Source organism: Myotis lucifugus, unplaced genomic scaffold, assembly GCF_000147115.1.
Source record: "Myotis lucifugus unplaced genomic scaffold, Myoluc2.0 scaffold_127, whole genome shotgun sequence".
NCBI lineage: Eukaryota > Metazoa > Chordata > Mammalia > Chiroptera > Vespertilionidae > Myotis > Myotis lucifugus.
Genome location: NW_005871175.1, coordinates 688,007 through 706,436, shown reverse-complemented (window position 1 = coordinate 706,436; position 18,430 = coordinate 688,007). Strand labels below are relative to the sequence as shown.

Sequence of the window (18,430 nt, the reverse complement as noted above, 5' to 3'; positions counted from 1 at the left end):
TTATTGGAGTTTAGTAGTTGCTCTGTGTTGTGGGAAATTTTTTTCATTATAAGTCAGACTTAGGTAATGGTGATTTCTATTACAGAAAGGTTTTCTTTCACACCCCACTTAGGCATTTACCTAACCTCAAGAAGAGGTAACTACAATGACTGTTTCTAGCTGAATGATTCCTGCAAATCTGCAGTGTAATAGAAATACATTACAAGTAACTTTTTGGAAGAACTAGTAGTATGTGGAGCTAAATGGAAAATTATAACGGAAAAATGGTTGATTGCCGATGTTATGCTGAATTCGTTTTCCTTCTTAGTGGTTTCAAAAAGGGTTTGTATAGTGTTAGAGACATAAAACTATAGTTCTCCTCTGATTTTTTACTTGTTATTTGTCTCTTCAGTTATACCGGCTAGAACGCTATGATGAATGCTTAGCTGTGTATAGAGATCTCGTCCGAAACTCCCAAGATGATTATGATGAGGAGAGAAAAACAAACCTTTCAGCAGTTGTTGCAGCTCAAAGCAATTGGGAAAAAGTGGTTCCAGTAGGTATCCCTGAGCCCCCACACAGCCATGAAATGATATTCCTGTCTAGTGTTTGATTGGTATTTTGTTCCATGACAGGAGAACTTGGGCCTCCAAGAAGGCACACATGAACTCTGCTACAATGCTGCATGTGCACTGATAGGACAAGGCCAGCTGAGTCAGGCAATGAAAATCCTACAAAAAGCTGAAGGTTGGAAATTTATTAAAATCATTTATAATTGTAATGCATATACAATTTTGCAAAGTATTTACAAAAACTGCACTCGACTTTCTTGACGTTTTTAAGGTGGGAATTTCTCAAAGTTCTAGCTTTTTTTCTTGGGTTTTTGACAATATCTTTTCTCTGTTTCTGTCTAATTCATAAGTCATATTACTTGTTCATTTTCAACAACACTGGATCTTAAAATATGAATTTTGAGGAAGAGGTTTTTAGACAAGTTACTGTGCATGTTAAATGTAAATTGAGTTAATTAATGTCAAGCACTTAAATTAGTACATGGCATCCTCCTATATAATAAAAGGCTAATATGCAAATAGACCAAGCGGCAGAACGACTGGTTGCTTTGATGCACATTGACCACCAAGGGCAGACGCTCAACGCAGGAGCTGCCCCCTGGTGGTCAGTGCGTTCCCACAGGGGAGCGCTCAGCCAGATGCTGGGCTCACAGCTGGCGAGTGCAGCAGCAGTGGCGGGAGCCTCTCCCGCCTCCACAGCAGCGCTAAGGATGTCCGACTGACGGCCTATGTCAGTTGGGCATCCCCGGTCAGTCAGACACCCCTGAGGGCTCCCAGACTGCGAGAGGACGCAGGCTGGTCTGAGGGACCCTTCCCCCCGCCGAGTGCACGAATTTCGTGCACTGGGTCTAGTCCTATATAATAAAAGGCTAATATGCAAATTGTCCCCTTGGGAGTTCGATTGCTCGCTATGACCTGCACTTACCACCAGAGGGCAGCACGGAACATGGCTGGAGACCAGCAGCAGTGGCTGGGCTCTAAGGGAGCGAGGGAAGGAGGAGGCGGGGAGGTCAGGAGGCAGGGAACCTGATCGGCCCTGATCGCTGGCCAGGTCTAGGGACCCTACCTGTGCACAAATTTTGTGCACCAGGCCTCTAGTATAATATAAGCATTCAGTAAATATTAGTTATTATTGTTATTAAACAGGTACTCAAGTATATCAAGTATAATAATATGGTGTGCCTTATGTGTGTATATATGCACACACACTATATTTATACATTGATAAAACTATTCAAGCACATTTTTCACTCCATGTAGTATGTTTCCATATACAATATTTATGTGTTTAAGCTTTTTTAAAAGATGTTTTTTAAACTTCACACACTTTATTATTTTATTTATTTTTAATATTCCATGCGTTTTAAAATTTATTTGTTTTCCTTTTTATTGAATATTGGAGTGACACTGATTAACAAAATTATACAGGTTTCGGGTGCACTGTATTGTGTGTTCACCACGTCAAGTCAAGCCTCCTTTTATAATTATCAGTTAATGCCCCATATCCTTCTTCAATCCTTCTTTCCCCAGCAGTCCCCACACTGTTGTCTATGTCCATGAGTTTTTCTTCTTCTTTTTTTCAATCCCTCAACCTTTTCCCAAAGTCCCACCCCCACCCCCAGTAGCTGTTAGCCTGCTCTCTGTCCATGGGTCTGTCTCTGTGTTGCTTGATAGTTCGTTTTGTTCATTAGATTCCACCACATATGAGTGAAATCATGGTACTTGTCTTTCTCTGATGGCTTATTTCACTTAGCATAATGCTCTCCAAGTCCACCCATGCTGTTGAAAGGGTAAGATTTCTTTTCTTTATGGCTGAGTAGTATTCCATTGTGTAAATGTACCACAGCTTTTTTATCCACTCTTCTACTCATGGGCACTTGTGCTGCTTTCAAATCTTGACTGTTGTGAATAATGCTGCAGTGAGCATAGGGGTGCATGTATTCTTTGAAATTAGTGTTTTGGATTTCTTTGGATATATTCCCAGAAGTGGAATTTTTTATTTTTTTGAGGTAACTCCATACTGCTTTCCACAGTGACTGCACTGATCTACATTCCTACCAGCAATGCATGAAGGTTCTCTTTTCTTCACATCTTCGCCAACACTTGGTTGTTGATTTATTGATGATAGCCATTCTGACAGGTGTGAGGTGATATTTCATTATGTGTCCTCTTTGGAGAACTGTCTATTCAGGTCCTTTGCCCATTTTTTAATTGGATTGTTTAGGTTTTAACTGTCTATTCAGGTCCTTTGCCCATTTTTTAATTGGATTGTTTAGGTTTTTTTGGGCATTGAGTTTTTTAAGTTCATTATAAATTTTGGATTTTAACCCCTTATCAGATGTATCATTGGTGAATATGTTCTCCCATTCAGTGGGTTGTCTTTTCATTTTGTTGATGGTTTCTTTTGTGCAAAAACTTTAGTTTGATGTAGTTCCATTTGTTTATTTTTTCTTTTGTTTCCCTTGCTTAAGGAGATATACCAGGAAAAATATTGCTATGAAAAATGTCCGAGATTTTACTGCCTATGTTTTCTTCTAGGATTTTTATGGTTTCAAGTCTAACACTTTAAGTCTTTAATCCATTTTGAGTTTATTCTTGTATATGGTGTGAGAAGGTGGTCTAGTTTCATTGAAGCTTTTAATTAGAAAAAGGAAATGATGTATTAGAAAACTTATGTCTGGTCTTAACTCATTTTAAAATTTGCATATCCTTTGATCCAAGAATTTTATTTCTAGAAATTTATCTTAAGGAAATAATTAGATAAGTTCATATATGTATCTGTATGAATTCTATTTGAAGAGATATTCTAAGAAAAAAATGTATAGTCATCTTGGGTTTCTGTTCTATTAGAGCACTGGTTAGGTCTTACTATAACACCCAAAGAGATCACCATGTAGTCATTAAAAATTATAATGTTAAAAATAATAAAAATGTGGACCTATATTTATTATAATATAAAGATGTCCATAGTATATTAAATGGGGGAAGATTTCAAAATATTGTGTAGACTATCCCACTTTCATTTTAAAACGCAGCTGTACGTTTACATTTAAAAAAATCCAATAACTAAAATGCTAATAGTTATTATCTTTGGGTGGTGGGATTATTGTCTTTATACTTTTCTGAAATTGATTTTTTGTAATCAATATTAATATTTTAATACCCTTTAAGTGATTTTTTAAACATAGAGATTACAAATGAATGAAAAGTGTCCAAGAGCTAGAATAATAAGGGACTAATATCTGTTATAGTTGATGCTAATGATAAATTTCAAATTAACTTGTTATTAAAATTATCTTGATATCTTCTTGCTCTTTAGAATGGTGAAAGGAATGGGAGTTACCCAGCACTGTTAATTTTAAAACTATTTTTTCCTGTAGATCTTTGCCGCCGTTCATTATCAGAAGATTCTGTAAGTACTCCACTGTTGTTAAACCCAAAATTTTACACTTCTGACTAATATAAATTTGTAGGGGGCTTTGTTATAGTATTGATTGACTTTTTTGAATAGATGGTGATTCATTGAATAGGAATCACAGTAGAAAACCTCTTGATCAATTATTTGAGGGCATCTCTTAGGGTGAGAAATGACAATACAAAAGTTGTTTTATTTTAAATTCACATAAATATAAAATAATTCTGCTATTTAAATATAGGGCTCAAGTCTTTGAGTCTGGGTCTATTCATAGGAATTTTGTGCATATATCTTACATAATCCAGCATTCATGATTCCATTTCCAGTTTTGTTTTTTAAATGCAACACTAAAAGACAATTGTGAAGTAATTTCGTTACAGTCCTTGTAAATGTTAACTTTTTCACTGTCTTACCGTTTTCTGGCTCATGTCTAATTAGACAATAATTTTCTTTAGGAACCCACTTTTATCAAATACTTCTGAGCATTCAACATAGTTTTTATTGAAATGAGTCTCTTTTCACACTCATAGTTCTCCTCTTATGATAATTAAGTTTTACCATTTGCTTGTCTAACATAACTGGTATAATGGGATTAGAAGCAAACACATCTGACCACTAGTCAGCATACATTCACCAGGTGAGAGCAGGAGTGCTGGGTGTGGTAAAAAAGAACAGCTCCCTACCCTTGAGCATTCATTTTATGTAAGCAGCATCAGTCAACTTTTCCAGAGGAATGGAGAATATGGATTAATCTGGAGTGTCAGTTAAGAGAGCTGCTGCTTTAAATACAGAATTAGTTTCTGCTTTTGAAGTTCTTTGTATGGTGATAATTAGTTAGGATTTTGTAAACTTTCCTCTTGGTGGCAATTCCTAAATTTTAACAAATTGAATCTAAGGGAAAATTCCTGAAAATTCCTATGTCTTACTTAGGGTTTTGTACCTTTTGAATGTTTGGGTCACTTAGTAAATATGTGGAGCAATTTGGAGAATTTACAGGGGGAAAAACGTTTCTTCTTCTGCTTAGGATGGGACTGAGGAAGACCCACAGGCAGAACTGGCCATCATTCACGGGCAGATGGCCTATATTCTGCAGCTTCAGGGTCGTACAGAGGAGGCTCTGCAACTTTACAATCAGATAATAAAACTAAAGTGAGTTATTAAAATGAAGTGTCTTTTATAGGGGAGGAGGTTTCTTTTTAAAGGTTTGTTCCTTTTTGACTTGCTTATTGTTCACAGGCCAACAGATGTGGGATTGCTAGCTGTGATTGCAAATAACATCATTACCATTAACAAGGTAGGAAATATGCATGCCTATCCCTACACTTATATTTTAAGCTGAAAGCATATTACCTGGCTTTGTTCTAGGATAAGTAGGTTGTTGTTTTTTGTGTTTTTTTTCTATGACAGAGTCCAAAATTACAGCAAATCACAATAGTGAGTTACTTAACTCATAATGATGATGATTATGCAAAGTATATTCAAGTAATAAAACTTTTTTGTAGTTACAGATCCTGGACTTTAAAATCTTACTATTTTCTTAGTTTATAATAATATGGAGAATCTCTGTTAGAAAAGTAAGATGTTTGGACTTTTGTACTGTATGAATGCATGTTTTATATGATACTTCCATCTAGTGAGTCAGAGTTTTCTGTAGAGAATATTTTTCTTTCCAGTGGCTTTTATTTTGGGGGAGATTTGAAATTCAGGTTAATAGAAAATAACAGTAACATTTGTGGGGGGTTTTGATATGCTGTGTGATTTTTTTTCAAGTGCCATCTTATTTTATCCTCAATTATGTGGCAATAAGTATTTCCATTTTATAGGAGTATAATCTGAGGCTGAAAGGAGTTAGATAATTTGTATAAGATCACAGCTAGTAAGAGGTAGAACTTGGATTCAGATTCTAGTCTCTGATTCCAATGCTTGCTCCTTCTAGCCCTTCATGGTACCTCTCTCCTCTTGTATGTACATACATACATATATACGTACTGGCTAGTTTGTAAAAAAGAATCGGTTAGAGTGAATGATATCAAGGTGGGAGGCCTTGAAAATTAAAATGTTGAATAATAAGTGCCATGATAGCAAAGTTTAAGAGAAATCTGGCAGTGGCAGGCATGATAAAGTATTAAAGTAGTGTTATAGGAAGACCAACTAGAAATACGGTTTTTTGAGGACTGATTTATATGAAAGCCATTTTCTTGCTTTGCATTAAAATAATTTCATTGGTTTGGAGCTTCACATTCAGAAAAAGTAGAATTTATTTTAGATTTCTTCTTTGCCTCCTTTTAGTCTTTAAACTGCTAGAAGACCTAGCTTAAAAAGCACAGTATCAATTATTTGCAAATAACTATATCATTTAGCAAAGCTAGAATACTGTGCACATAGTAGACACTCTGATGCTCAGCTTGTTCTTCTTAGGATGGAGTGTGTCTTAATTATCTTCCTTGAAAAGTATGACTTTCTTTAGGCAGATAACATTGTGTTTGCTCCACACAGAAATTCAGCTTTTTTGTACCTCTGCCCAAGTGAGAGGACTTTAAGAAAAGAGAAAACAATAGCTATGTTACATTAGTATTTTTTGTTAAAATGGGTTCAAGAGAGGTGTGAATATATTTCTGAATTTTATTTTATTTTTTTTAAATATATATTTTATTGATATTTCACAGAGAGGAAGGAAGAGAGATAGAGAGTTAGAAACATTGATCAGCCGCCTCCTGCACACCTCCCACTGGGGATGTGCCCGCAACCAATGTACATGCCCTTGACCGGAATCGAACCTGGGACCCCCTAGTCCACAGGCCGACGCTCTATCCACTGAGCCAAACCGGTTACGGCATATTTCTGAATTTTAATGATTTGCTTACACATGTCAGTATTTCAAAGAGGAATGAGTTACTTTCATCATTTGTCATCTAAATTCTAAAGGGCATAATTTGTAGAACTTGTAAATTTAGATAATATTGTAGTCCTAATTTCTGCTGCAAGATTTGTGCTTACCCCTGTGTACTTTTCTTCAAAAAACTCAAAGCAGCCCGGCCAGTGTGGTTTAGTGGTTGAGTGTCATCCCATGCACCAAGAGGTCACTGATTTGATTCCACTCCGGGCACATGCCCAGGTTTCAGGCTCCATCCCCAATAGGGGGCATGCAAGAAGCAGCTGGTTGATGTTTCTATCTCTCCCTTTCCCTTCTCTAAAAATCAATAAAAACATTTAAAAAGCTCAAAACAAGCATGTACTAGTGGAAATATAAAACAAAAGAAAAGCAAGAACCCAAAACAAACTTATATGTATCTTAGGAGCATAGGCACCCCAACAAAGCAGATGTATTATCTTCCAAGCTCTCTTGTTTTTAACCTATCTACATATACAAAAGCCTAATATGCAAAGTGTCCCCTCGGAGTTTGACTGGGATACCGTGAGTTTGATCGCTCGCTACGATGTATGCTGACCACCAGGGGGCGGCGCAGAATGAAGGAAGGCCCTTGCTGGCAGCTGGAAGGAAGGCCCCAGTCAGCAGCCGGAAGGCCTGATCGGCCCTGATCGCAGGCCAGGCCTAGGGACCCTACCCGTGCACAAATTTCGTACACCAGGCCTCTAGTATAAAATAACTAAATGAAAGTGGAATAAGGCCTTGGAGCCTTAAAAGAGTTGAAGTCTGAGATTGCTATTAATGATGGATAAACTTTTCTTTGTCAGGACCAAAATGTCTTTGACTCCAAGAAGAAGGTGAAATTAACCAATGCAGAAGGAGTAGAGTTTAAGCTTTCCAAGAAACAGCTGCAAGCTATAGAATTTAACAAAGCTTTACTTGCTATGTACACAAATCAGGTAGGTTGAACAGATTTCTGGTTCCCCTGGCTAAACCTTTAGAGTATGGTAACTAGGCATAATGGATATATATCAGTGCAATCTATTTATGTGTGTCTTAAACCCATGTGTTTTTCAGAATGTCATATATAATAGATTTTATTGGTTAAACAAGTAATTTGCCCAATTCTTTGTAAAAGTGTGCTGTTGGTGGCTTTTAAGAGGAAGAAAATAATGTTCACTCCTGTAAATGAGATAATTTTGTCAATATCTTATTTCTAATCTCTCTGAATTAAAGTAAAATAATCATGCAAAATAAATCAAGTTATAAATGTTAAGGATATCAGTTCTAACCCTAACATGCATTAATTCTAATTAAATTATGATTTCATACTTTTCTAGAGCAGAGGTTTTCAGTGAGAGTGAGAAGCAGTAACATTTTTATTATTTAGAACTGAGTTAAATTATTCTAAAATACTTTAGCAAGAAATACATATTTATTTTGTTGTTTTGAAACAAAGGCTTATACTTGATGTATTTTTTAAAACAAAATTCTGGAATTTAAGCATCCAAATTAATGTTTAATAACTCTTCCTTTCCTAATTGCTTTTAAAACTCATAGTTTAAATTCAGTAAATGGAAATCTTTTCCTTATAAGAAAAAATTGAGAATAGATACTATAAATCACTTCTCTCACCCTAGGCAGTTTTTTACTTACTGTTTTATTTCAGCTGATTTCCTTTCCCCTTCCTACATCCTTTTTTTTTTTTTTTTTTTTGGTCACTCACTTAATGTTTAATTTCATTAACCAGCTTACTTGGGGGGGGGCAAATATTGTTTTTTAGGCAGAACAGTGCCGAAAAATATCTTCCAGTTTACAGTCCCAAAGCCCTGAGCGTCTCCTGCCTGTGTTAATCCAAGCTGCACAGTTCTGTCGTGAAAAGCAGCACACAAAAGCTATAGAGCTGCTTCAGGTAAAGGAAATACTTGAATTTTTAATGAGGTGTCGGATAGTTGCAGCCTTGTTTCATTTTCATTATGTATAAAAGCTTGTAAATATGTGTAAACTAATAGGTAATATACTTCTAGACACTTTAGTTAATTCTTGTGACACTTAAGTTAATTCTTGGGCTACAGCTTTGCTTTATATACATTTGCATTACTATATGTTTGTCATAAACCCTAAAGAATGTTTTTATTTTTAGTTCTATTTAACTAGTTAAGGGTTTGTTTTAGGCTTATAATACCAGAACATGCTTGAACCCTTTTTCAATAACGTATTCTCCAGTAAGTCCCAATCTAACCTCAAATAATTACAGAGATCCTTAGTTTTTTATCAGCCTAAGTCAGCTGTTAGATTATTTTTTCATTTCCTGAGGGTAGAATACATTGGAAAGTTGGACAGGGTAAAATTAGGACCATCCTGAGGGGCAAAGTTGTCTAGCCAGGGACCCAGTAAGGAGGTATCATTTATTTGAGTATCTTAAAAAATATTATGTAGTAGTCTTAATTATTATTTATTTTAGTGACTCTCTGGAAACTTGACATTATTGCTCTTATTTTCAGAGCATAATTTTAAAGCACAGTGGGTGTCGGGTAAAATTTTTCCAAAATAAAAGTTGGACTTTAAACCAAGAAGTTTAATATTTTGAAACTAGATTTAAATTTTTATGTAGCTAAGATAAGTAATTGGAATGTGTGCAGTGAGTTGTATAAATAAAATATGATTTTTTCCCCCCAATTAAAAAATGTTTAGGAATTTTCAGATCAGCATCCAGAAAATGCAGCTGAAATTAAGCTGACCATGGCACAACTGAAAATTTCCCAAGGTATTAATGATGATTTCATCATGACTAAAATATAGTTTTAATGGAAATATGTTTGGAATGATTCTGAAGTAGTTGACTGTGAGTTTAAAATTTTTGCATAATGGTGAAGCATAATTATTGTTATTTCAAACATGAAGCTAGATGGTGTGAGCTCCAACAGACTTAGTGAGTTAATTGGCCTTTTCTTGGGTTATTACTATATTGTCAGAATGATTCTCAGTCTATGCCTTGAAAGTCTGTAGAAGCAAAGGATTTCTCTGTTCCGAAAGACCGTACGTGACTCAAATTTCCTGGGTATGTGGTGTATAGAAATGCTTATATCTGTCACTTGGTAGTATTTGCATGAAATAAGGGTTACTTTGCCATCCTAGTTCTCAGAATTTTTTAGCTTAGGCCTTTATCCTTTATTTATGCTTTACAACACATATCTTTGGGGGAGAGATGCAAGGAAATTTAATGAAAACTGATATTTTTGGTTCTTACAGAAAACTGTTAGTGTTTTTGTTCATAATTTTGAACCAACCTTGAGTGATTATCTAGAGCTGTATTGACCATATTTGGTTGCCCCTATATGCATGTAGCTCTTTTAAGTTAAAATTAAATGAAATTTAAAATTCAGTTTCTCAGTTGTGCTAGCCACATTTCAGAAGCTTCGTAGCCACATGTGGCTAGTTGGACAGAATAATATATAGGATGTTTCCATCATCACAGAAAATTTTATCAGACAGCTCTGGTGTACAGTATGCATTCTCAGTGGGGATGATAATTGATTTGGATATTGGATTTTATGATGGCTAAAGTGAAAATTTTATGGGTAGAGGGTGAGGAAGTTAGTTGGCAATTAGGGGGGAAATGTGTAAAAAGACTCCTTAGTGGGGTACTAATGAAAACAAGGTTGAGAAACACTGCTAGTCTCCCTGTTACCTTATTCTCAGATTTGCTTACCTTTTAGTTTCTTTTTCCTTTTCTCACCTCTCTTTCTTTTTCTTGCTCTCTTCTTTATCTTCTTTCCTCATTCAGTTTTATTTTTTAAATTTTTCTTAATTGATTAAGGTATTACATATACGTCCTTATCCACCCCTTGCCCCCCAACCCCCCTTCCCGCTCATGCCCTCACCCCCCTGGTGTCTGTGCCCATTGGTTATGCTTATATGCGTGCATACAAGTCCTTTGGTTGATCTCTCCCCCAGGGTGGTTTTATTTTTGCAAAGATTATCATACTAAAATTACTGAGAGAGAATGCCTGTCAGTGGTTTTTGTTTTGTTTTTAAAGGCTTTAGTTATTTAGGTTTGCAGTGAGTAGAAAGAATTTTAACACCTTAGGAAAGTTTCCATTGCACTCATATCTATAGTAACATATTTCAAGGCCTAAGACTCAATTTTTTTATTTGTAAAATGAATAGAGTACATTATTCTCAAGATTCCAAAGCTTGAGTATTTAGAAATGTTATAAAACATGACTCTTAAATTTCTTGTCTTTTTTTCTTTTCATAATATGCTTTCTTCATTGTGATGACTGATCATGTCTTTCATTTCTTAAGGTAATATTTCCAAAGCATGTCTAATCTTGAGAAGCATAGAGGAATTAAAGCATAAACCAGGCATGGTGAGTTTATAACTAAAATCTCATACAACTGAAAAAGTAATGGAATTAATAGTCCATTGGTATGTTTGATGTTTTTTGTATTCAATTAATTTCTGCCTATTTCTATATATATAATAGTTAAAATAATAACGGTAGCCCGGCTGGCGTGGCTCAGTGGTTGAGTGTCTCCTCATGAACCAGGAGGTCAGGGTTCTATTCCTGGTCAGGGCACATATCTGGTTGCGAGCTTGATCCCCAGTGTGGGGCGTGCAGGAGGCAGCTGATCAATGATTCTCTTTGATCATCGATGTTTCTCTCCCTCTCCTTCTCCCTCTCCCTCTCCCTTCCTCTCTGAAATCAATAAAAATATATTTTAAAAAATAGTAACAGTAACTTTCTGGTATAAATTTAATTTCATTTTGTGCTCTGCTTTGCACTTATCTGTTATTTAGTCAGATGTGCCAGGTACTATTTAGGCCTTATATTACCACTGAGAGCCAACCTTAAATAACCTAAGATCCATATATGGAATTTCTTAGCCTAAATTATTTCGTCCTCAGTATGATTTCTTTGAGGTAAAATAATTTAGGAATAGTGGCCAATAAATTTAATTTTTAGTTCTCTAATTATCCCAGCATCAGATTTAGATCACTAATATAGCTGTGAAAGCATCTGTTTTGAAGTAAAGACTAATTCTATAGTGGTGGTCTGTGCATTTATTAAACTAGGACTGTTTTATTCATGCCTGTATTCTCTCACACAGCTTTTACAGTTGGGACTCAGAAAATGTGTAATAGTATTTGAAGGTTCATATTTTAAAGCCTTGGCTGCAGTTATTTTATGTTAGAATCAAATATGATATATAGTTGAAAATAAAATGTTTCTAATATTTAAAATCTGACTTTCTGGTCTCTTTCAAGAAATTTATTCATTTCATTTAGGTTATTGGCTTTATTGGCATAAAAGTTGTTCAGATATTCCCAGTTTATCCTGTTAGTACCTGTGAAACCTTTTGTTTATGGTAATTGGTTATTCATGTCTTCTCTCTCTTTTTTTCTTTTTCTTTTCTGATCAATATCACCAGAGATTTATCCGTTTTATTGATTTTTCTCAAAATTCCAGCTTTTTGTTTGTCCTTTCTGTCCTCATCTCCTATTGCTCTTCCCCTTGCACTCTATTCCAGCTACATGGGCCTCTTTGCTATCCCTCAAACACAATAGGCAAGCTTTTCACTGGCTTTATGTAGCTCAGGCCTCATGTGACTCATCATGGGAGTTCAGCCACGTGTGTGTGTGTGTGTGTGTGTACCTCATTGATCATGTACTTGGATGTCCCAGCAGTGTCTTATTATATGAACTAATTTTCCAAGTGCTTATTCTCAACTTCTGTACTTACCTTGCAGACTGGTAATTTTGTGAACTGGCACTGCTTTAGAGGAAAGGTATATTTTATAGATAACTTTGTATTTGGAAAGCACTGCTGTTCATGGTATTTCTAGTTATTATACCCCATAATATAGTAATTTTTATGATGAATTAGATTCTGGTGGAGAGAGCCTAGCAGCCTTTACCTGCTGTTTCTTCAATGTTTTTCATTTTGAAAAAGCTTATTCCGGGAGAAAAGGGGAAATTTTACTCACTAATTTATACCTTTCGCTGGGTAGGTATCTGCATTAGTGACTATGTACAGCCATGAGGAAGATATTGATAGCGCCATTGAGGTCTTCACACAAGCTATCCAGTGGTATCAAAAACATCAGGTAAGTAAATGGAGTAAAATGTTATAAGGGTTTGTTTTTACATAAAAATAAAAAGCTGCACTCCTGAACTAACAAGTTAGGAGAATTGAAACATTACAAGTCACTATTTAAAAGATGGAATGATATTACTATTATAACCTACTAGAGGCCCGGTGTACGAAATTCATGCACTGGGGGCGGGGGGAGGGGGTCCCTCAGCCCGGCCTGCACCCTCTCGCAGTCTGGGAGCCCTTGGGGATGTTTGACAGTTGAACATCCTTAGTGCTGCCGCAGAGGTGGGAGAAGCTCCCGCCGCGGCCGCAGCGTTCACTAGCTATGAGCCTAGCTTTTGGCTAAGGGGTCTTCCCCCTGTGGGAATGCACTGACCACCAGGGGCCAGCTCCTGCGTTGACCGTCTGCCCCCTGGTGGTCAGTGCGCATCATAGCGACTGGTCGTTCCACTGTCGGGCCAAAACGGGCTCTCCGACATCCCCCGAGGGGTCCTGGATTGAGAGAGGGCGCAGGCCAGGCTGAGGGACCCCACTGGTGCACGATCAGGGCCGGGGAGGGATGTGGGAGGTTGGCTAGCCAGGGATGGATCATGAGAGGGCTCCAGGGCATGTCTCATTCAGTCCTGATCGGCTGTTCCCCAACAGCAAGCTAATGTACCGGTTAGAGCGTCTGCCCCCTGGTGGTCAGTGCACGTCATAGCAAGAAGTTGAGTGGCCTTAGCATATCATTAGCATATTATGCTTTGATTGGTTGAATGGCCGACCGGATGACCAGACACTTAGCATATTAGGCTTTTATAATATAGGATTTTTTAAGTATACCAGATCCAAATAAAGTTATTAGAAGTAAGAAATGGCTGCAAAATGGGGAAAAAATTGTTCAGTTATGTTTTCTGAACCTCTTTCCTCTGTGTGTGTGTGTGTGTGTGTGTGTGTGTATGTAACCTCAAGAAATAAGAATAATAGTACATGATTATATATAAGAGAACTCATCTTTAGTGACTTGGGAGTCCATGGATGGTAGTAATTAGTAGAACAGTGGTATAGTTGACCCTTGGATAACATGGGTTTGAACTGCATAGGTCCATTTATATACGAATTTCTTTTCAATAAGTACTATAATTGTATTCTCTTTCTTATGGTTGTCTTAACATTTTCTTTTCTCTAGCTTTATTGAAAGAATACAGTATGTAATACATATAACATGCAAAATATGTATTAATAGACTTATTGATTAAGGCTTCAAAGTCAGCAGTAAGCTGTTAGTAGTTTAATTTTTTAGGGAGTCAAAAGTTATACTCAAATTTTAAACTGTCAGTGCCCCTAACTCCTGTGTTGTTAAAGGGACAGCTATATATGGGATAATTGTATATCATGTCTCCATCTATTAGAGATATCTTTATTTTTTCCAGTATGGGTTTCTGCATGGGCAGTACCCAACTTAGGTGGCATTTGTACTGTTAGCACTGTTAGCAGTGAGAGATACCAGTGTTCTGGGAACTATTAAGATAATGTTTGAGAATTATGGTGACATATATTTGATTATGGGGTTATTTCTAGTTGTGGATGATCTAAATCGAGATGAATTGTGTTCCAAATTCATAAATTAGTCATGACTGTACTAATTTGTCTTCTCCTCTCCCTGTTTGTGTGTGAAAATTTATGATTTTTCATACATTCTGTAAAACTTGAGATAAGGAATTTAATGGATAGGCCCATTTTAAAGGTCCTATGAATATAACTTCATTAACTTGCTAAATATTTAGCTTAAAACTTTTCTTTCTCTTTTTATTCAAACTGTAGCCCAAATCTCCTGCTCATTTGTCCTTGATAAGAGAAGCTGCAAATTTCAAACTCAAATATGGGCGGAAGAAGGAAGCAATTAGTGACCTAGAACAGCTATGGAAGTAAGCTCTGAAAGGTGGAGATGTAGAAATCCAGATTTTATTGCTGTTATTTGATATGAATGAATTATTTTGCTTGTTTATGTTTTCTTCAGTTTTATAAATTGTTAAATAACTTTTTTATTTCTTCTTTTAGACAAAATCCAAAAGATATTCATACCCTGGCGCAGCTTATTTCTGCTTACTCACTTGTAGATCCTGAGAAAGCAAAAGCGTATCCTTTTGATTGTTCCAAGCAGCTCTCAAGTTGCATAGTAGATCTCTTCCAGTACCTGTTTGACTAGGACTTTTTCTGTTGTAAATTTCAACAAACAAAACCCCCTTCTTTAAAAAAAATTTTTTTTTTAATTTTTTTAATCAGAGAGGAAGGGAGAGGGAGAGAGAGATAGAAACATCAATGGTGAGAGAATCATTGATTGGCTGCCTCCTCCACACCCCCCACTAGAGATCGAGCCCACAACCTGGGCATGTGCCCTTGACCGGAATTGAACCCAGGACTTTTCAGTCCGTAGGCCGATGCTCTATCCACTGAGTCAAAGCGGCTAGTGCCAAAACCCCCTTCTAACTAGTAAAAACAAAAGTGAGAATTTAGTGATCAGTGTGACTGAAAAATACACTGGTAGATCCAACTTGGGGTACAGCTTGATCCACAACCAAAAATGAAGTCATAACATATAGTTTAGATCTCCATGTTCAAATTCAACAGCAAAAAAAACACACAAACAAAAACAAAAAAAAAAACAATAAACAAAAAGCAAACAAAACCACAAAAAATGTATTTTTATTTGGATACTAGTACATGATTCTGAAATGTCATTTTGATTGAACTATTTTATGTCACATGCCCATCTCAAACAATAAGAGAATGGTGCCCTAATTGGCTGAGTTTGGATCACGTGTGCTCCTCCAATATGGGTGTGTTCCCAAAACTGAGTGGGTGGGGTGGTGAATGTTAAGAAGCCATAAGTCAAAACCTTTGCATTGAGCAAGTCTGTGTTTTATGCTCTTAATAGCTGTTTTGAGGTAATAGAGTTTTTATCAAGCTATGACCTAGAAGTATGTCACTGAGTTTAGGAATAGATGATTAGAAGATAACTCATTTTTTGAGTTTTCCTTTCACAATATATAATATATAATTGACTTGATGACTTTCAGGTTTGTTCTATAAAAGATTTAAGAACGTTTTTTGCTTTTGACAAAGGGCATCAAATAAAGACAGTGTGTTTCTCTATAGGCATAGATATATTGTTAGGCATATATATGTATTTATATTGTGTTCCTGAACTCCTGTTCTATCCCAGTCTTAGTAAACACTTGCCCTCGTCAGATAGTATGTCTCTGAAAGTAGATGTTGAGGCTCTTGAAAATTCTCCAGGTGCTACGTATGTTCGGAAGAAGGGTGGAAAAGTTGCTGGAGAGAGTCAACCAAAGGAGCAAGGGTAATGTTTTTCATTCTAACATTCACTAATGCTGATTTTAAATTATATGAGGAATAAAAATACACTTATAAAAATTACATGTGAATAAGGTTTAAGTCCCCTTTGTTTCTTTTCCTTCCTTTTCTCTGTGCCCAACTCTTAGTCCTCGTTTCCTCCCTCCTCTCTGGTCCAGAATTAACTTCTGGTATTAACTTAGTGTGTATCCTTCCAGATCTTTTTCTTTGTATTTACACACAGACGTGAATTAGAAATATTTTCCTTAGATTGGATTATTTTTTGTTTTTTTACAGAAGTGGGGTTCCATTGTGCTTAGTGTTTTCAAACTTGCTTTCTTTCATTTACTAAGTCTTGCAGACATACGCTATTTATGCATAGGCTGAATGGGCCCTACTTTATTAACCTATTAAGTTCTTAATATACACTTACTGTATCATTTAGTAATTCTAAACCACAGTTCTGATCTTTATTTTGCTGATTTGGAGGAAAGGTTAGCCAACTTCATTAACTTATATAAAGTCAAATTCCAATTTTTTCCTTATTCTACATTGCCATCTCAAAAAAAGCAGAGGCCTATGGTAAATGTTTAAGATTTTATTTTTGACTCAGGATGAATAGAGAATGGAAAAGATAAAACGTTTCCTCGGTTTTGTGGCTTTCTTAATTTTTCACTATTTTCTCCTTTTTTGAATACCTTTCAAAATCTAATTTTTTTGTAACTTTGAAACAATATCAGCACCAACTTGATATGATTGACTTCATTATGAACTCTGTGTTTGATATAAAAAAAGTATTATCCTCGTAATAGAATTTAAAAACTTAAATAGGGAATTGTAGTCTCAGAGATAAGACATTGTTCCATTTTATCATATGATTCCGATTTCAAGCCTTATAAAGAACTCCAGAATGAAATGAATCCAAGCCAGATCTTAAGGGGATTTTTATATAATGCCCATTTAAATATTTTCAGTATTTTTTCCCCTCTTTCAAAACAGGGTTGGGTCATTAGTAAGAACATACAATTCATTTCTAATCCTGTACAATTACTAAGATGTACATTGAGGTTTTTAAAAATATATATTTTTATTTTTACTGATTTCAGAGAGGAAGGGAGAGGGAGAGAGAGATGATGAGAATCATTGATCAGCTACCTCTTGCACACCCTCTACTGGGGATTGAGCCCACAATCTGGGCATGTGCCCTGACCGGGAATTAAACCGTGACCTCCTGGTTCATAGGTCGACACTCAACCAGTGAGCCACACTGGCTGGGCTTTTAAGCTTTTAAATTTCTGCACAATATTTTCATTAAGCATTATTAATGTCTTTTATTTTATGTTAACTTTTGGATACAACCGTTTAGTTACTTTTTAAGATACACTATGTTGTTGACAAAATATAAATCATGGTCCTTGCCCTCATAAGAACTTAAGTATAGCAGAGGGAAGTATATGTAAGCAGTAATTGTAATAAAGATTGCATGTGCTACTATTGTGCAGGGCATTCGGGAGTACACTAGAGGGGATGGATCTGCCTCAGGACACTGGGAGGTTAGGAAACACTTCATGGAGGAGGTGACTGGGTTGACTTGAAGAAAATGAAACAGAAGAGTTAGGCAAAGTGTGAGCAAAAGCAAAGAAGTAGGAAATGGTAGAGAACCTCTAGGAAATAGCAGGTATGATTTGTAGGGAGACAATGTATTGTCTAAGGGAGAGATGAAGCTCTAACGTAAGACACTGTCTTACTATAGGGTGTACCCTAAAAGAACTCAAAATGAATGACTTGATAGAATGACTTTTTAAAAAAATTCTCACTTGAGGATATGTTTATTGATTTGAGAGAGAAAGAGAGAGAGAGAGAGAGAGAGAGAGAGAGAAAGAGAGAGGAAGGGGGAGAAGGAGAAAGAGAAACATTGATGTGAGAGAGAAACATCAATTGGTTAGAGAGAGAGAGAGAGAGAGAGAGAGAGAGAGAGAGAGAGAGAGAAAGGAAGGAAGGGGGAGAAGGAGAAAGAAACATTGATGTGAGAGAGAAACATCAATTGGTTACCTTCCATAGATGCCCTGACTGGAGATCGAACCCATTACCTAGGTGTGTCCTGACAGATAATTGCACCTGCAAATTTTTGGTGTACAGGATGATGCTTCAACCGAGC

At 36.2% G+C, this 18,430-nt stretch overlaps 1 protein-coding gene across 4 annotated transcripts in view; it reads left to right on the top strand.

Moving 5' to 3' along the window:
- Positions 1-18,430, top strand: part of SRP72 (signal recognition particle 72) — a 43,925-nt gene that overhangs the window by 5,638 nt on the left and 19,857 nt on the right. For all 4 annotated transcript variants that reach the window (XR_002830544.1, XR_002830545.1, XM_006093938.3 and 1 more), the window contains 13 exons: positions 392-535; positions 615-726; positions 3,932-3,963; positions 4,991-5,115; positions 5,203-5,260; positions 7,663-7,794; positions 8,619-8,747; positions 9,530-9,602; positions 11,144-11,208; positions 12,851-12,946; positions 14,740-14,843; positions 14,977-15,054; positions 16,142-16,279. Coding sequence is in view for 2 of the 4 variants with exons in the window: in XM_006093938.3 (XP_006094000.1) it covers positions 392-535; positions 615-726; positions 3,932-3,963; positions 4,991-5,115; positions 5,203-5,260; positions 7,663-7,794; positions 8,619-8,747; positions 9,530-9,602; positions 11,144-11,208; positions 12,851-12,946; positions 14,740-14,843; positions 14,977-15,054; positions 16,142-16,279 (1,286 nt within the window). In the remaining 2 variants the exon portion in view is untranslated. The remainder of the gene's footprint in view (positions 1-391; positions 536-614; positions 727-3,931; positions 3,964-4,990; positions 5,116-5,202; positions 5,261-7,662; positions 7,795-8,618; positions 8,748-9,529; positions 9,603-11,143; positions 11,209-12,850; positions 12,947-14,739; positions 14,844-14,976; positions 15,055-16,141; positions 16,280-18,430) is intronic.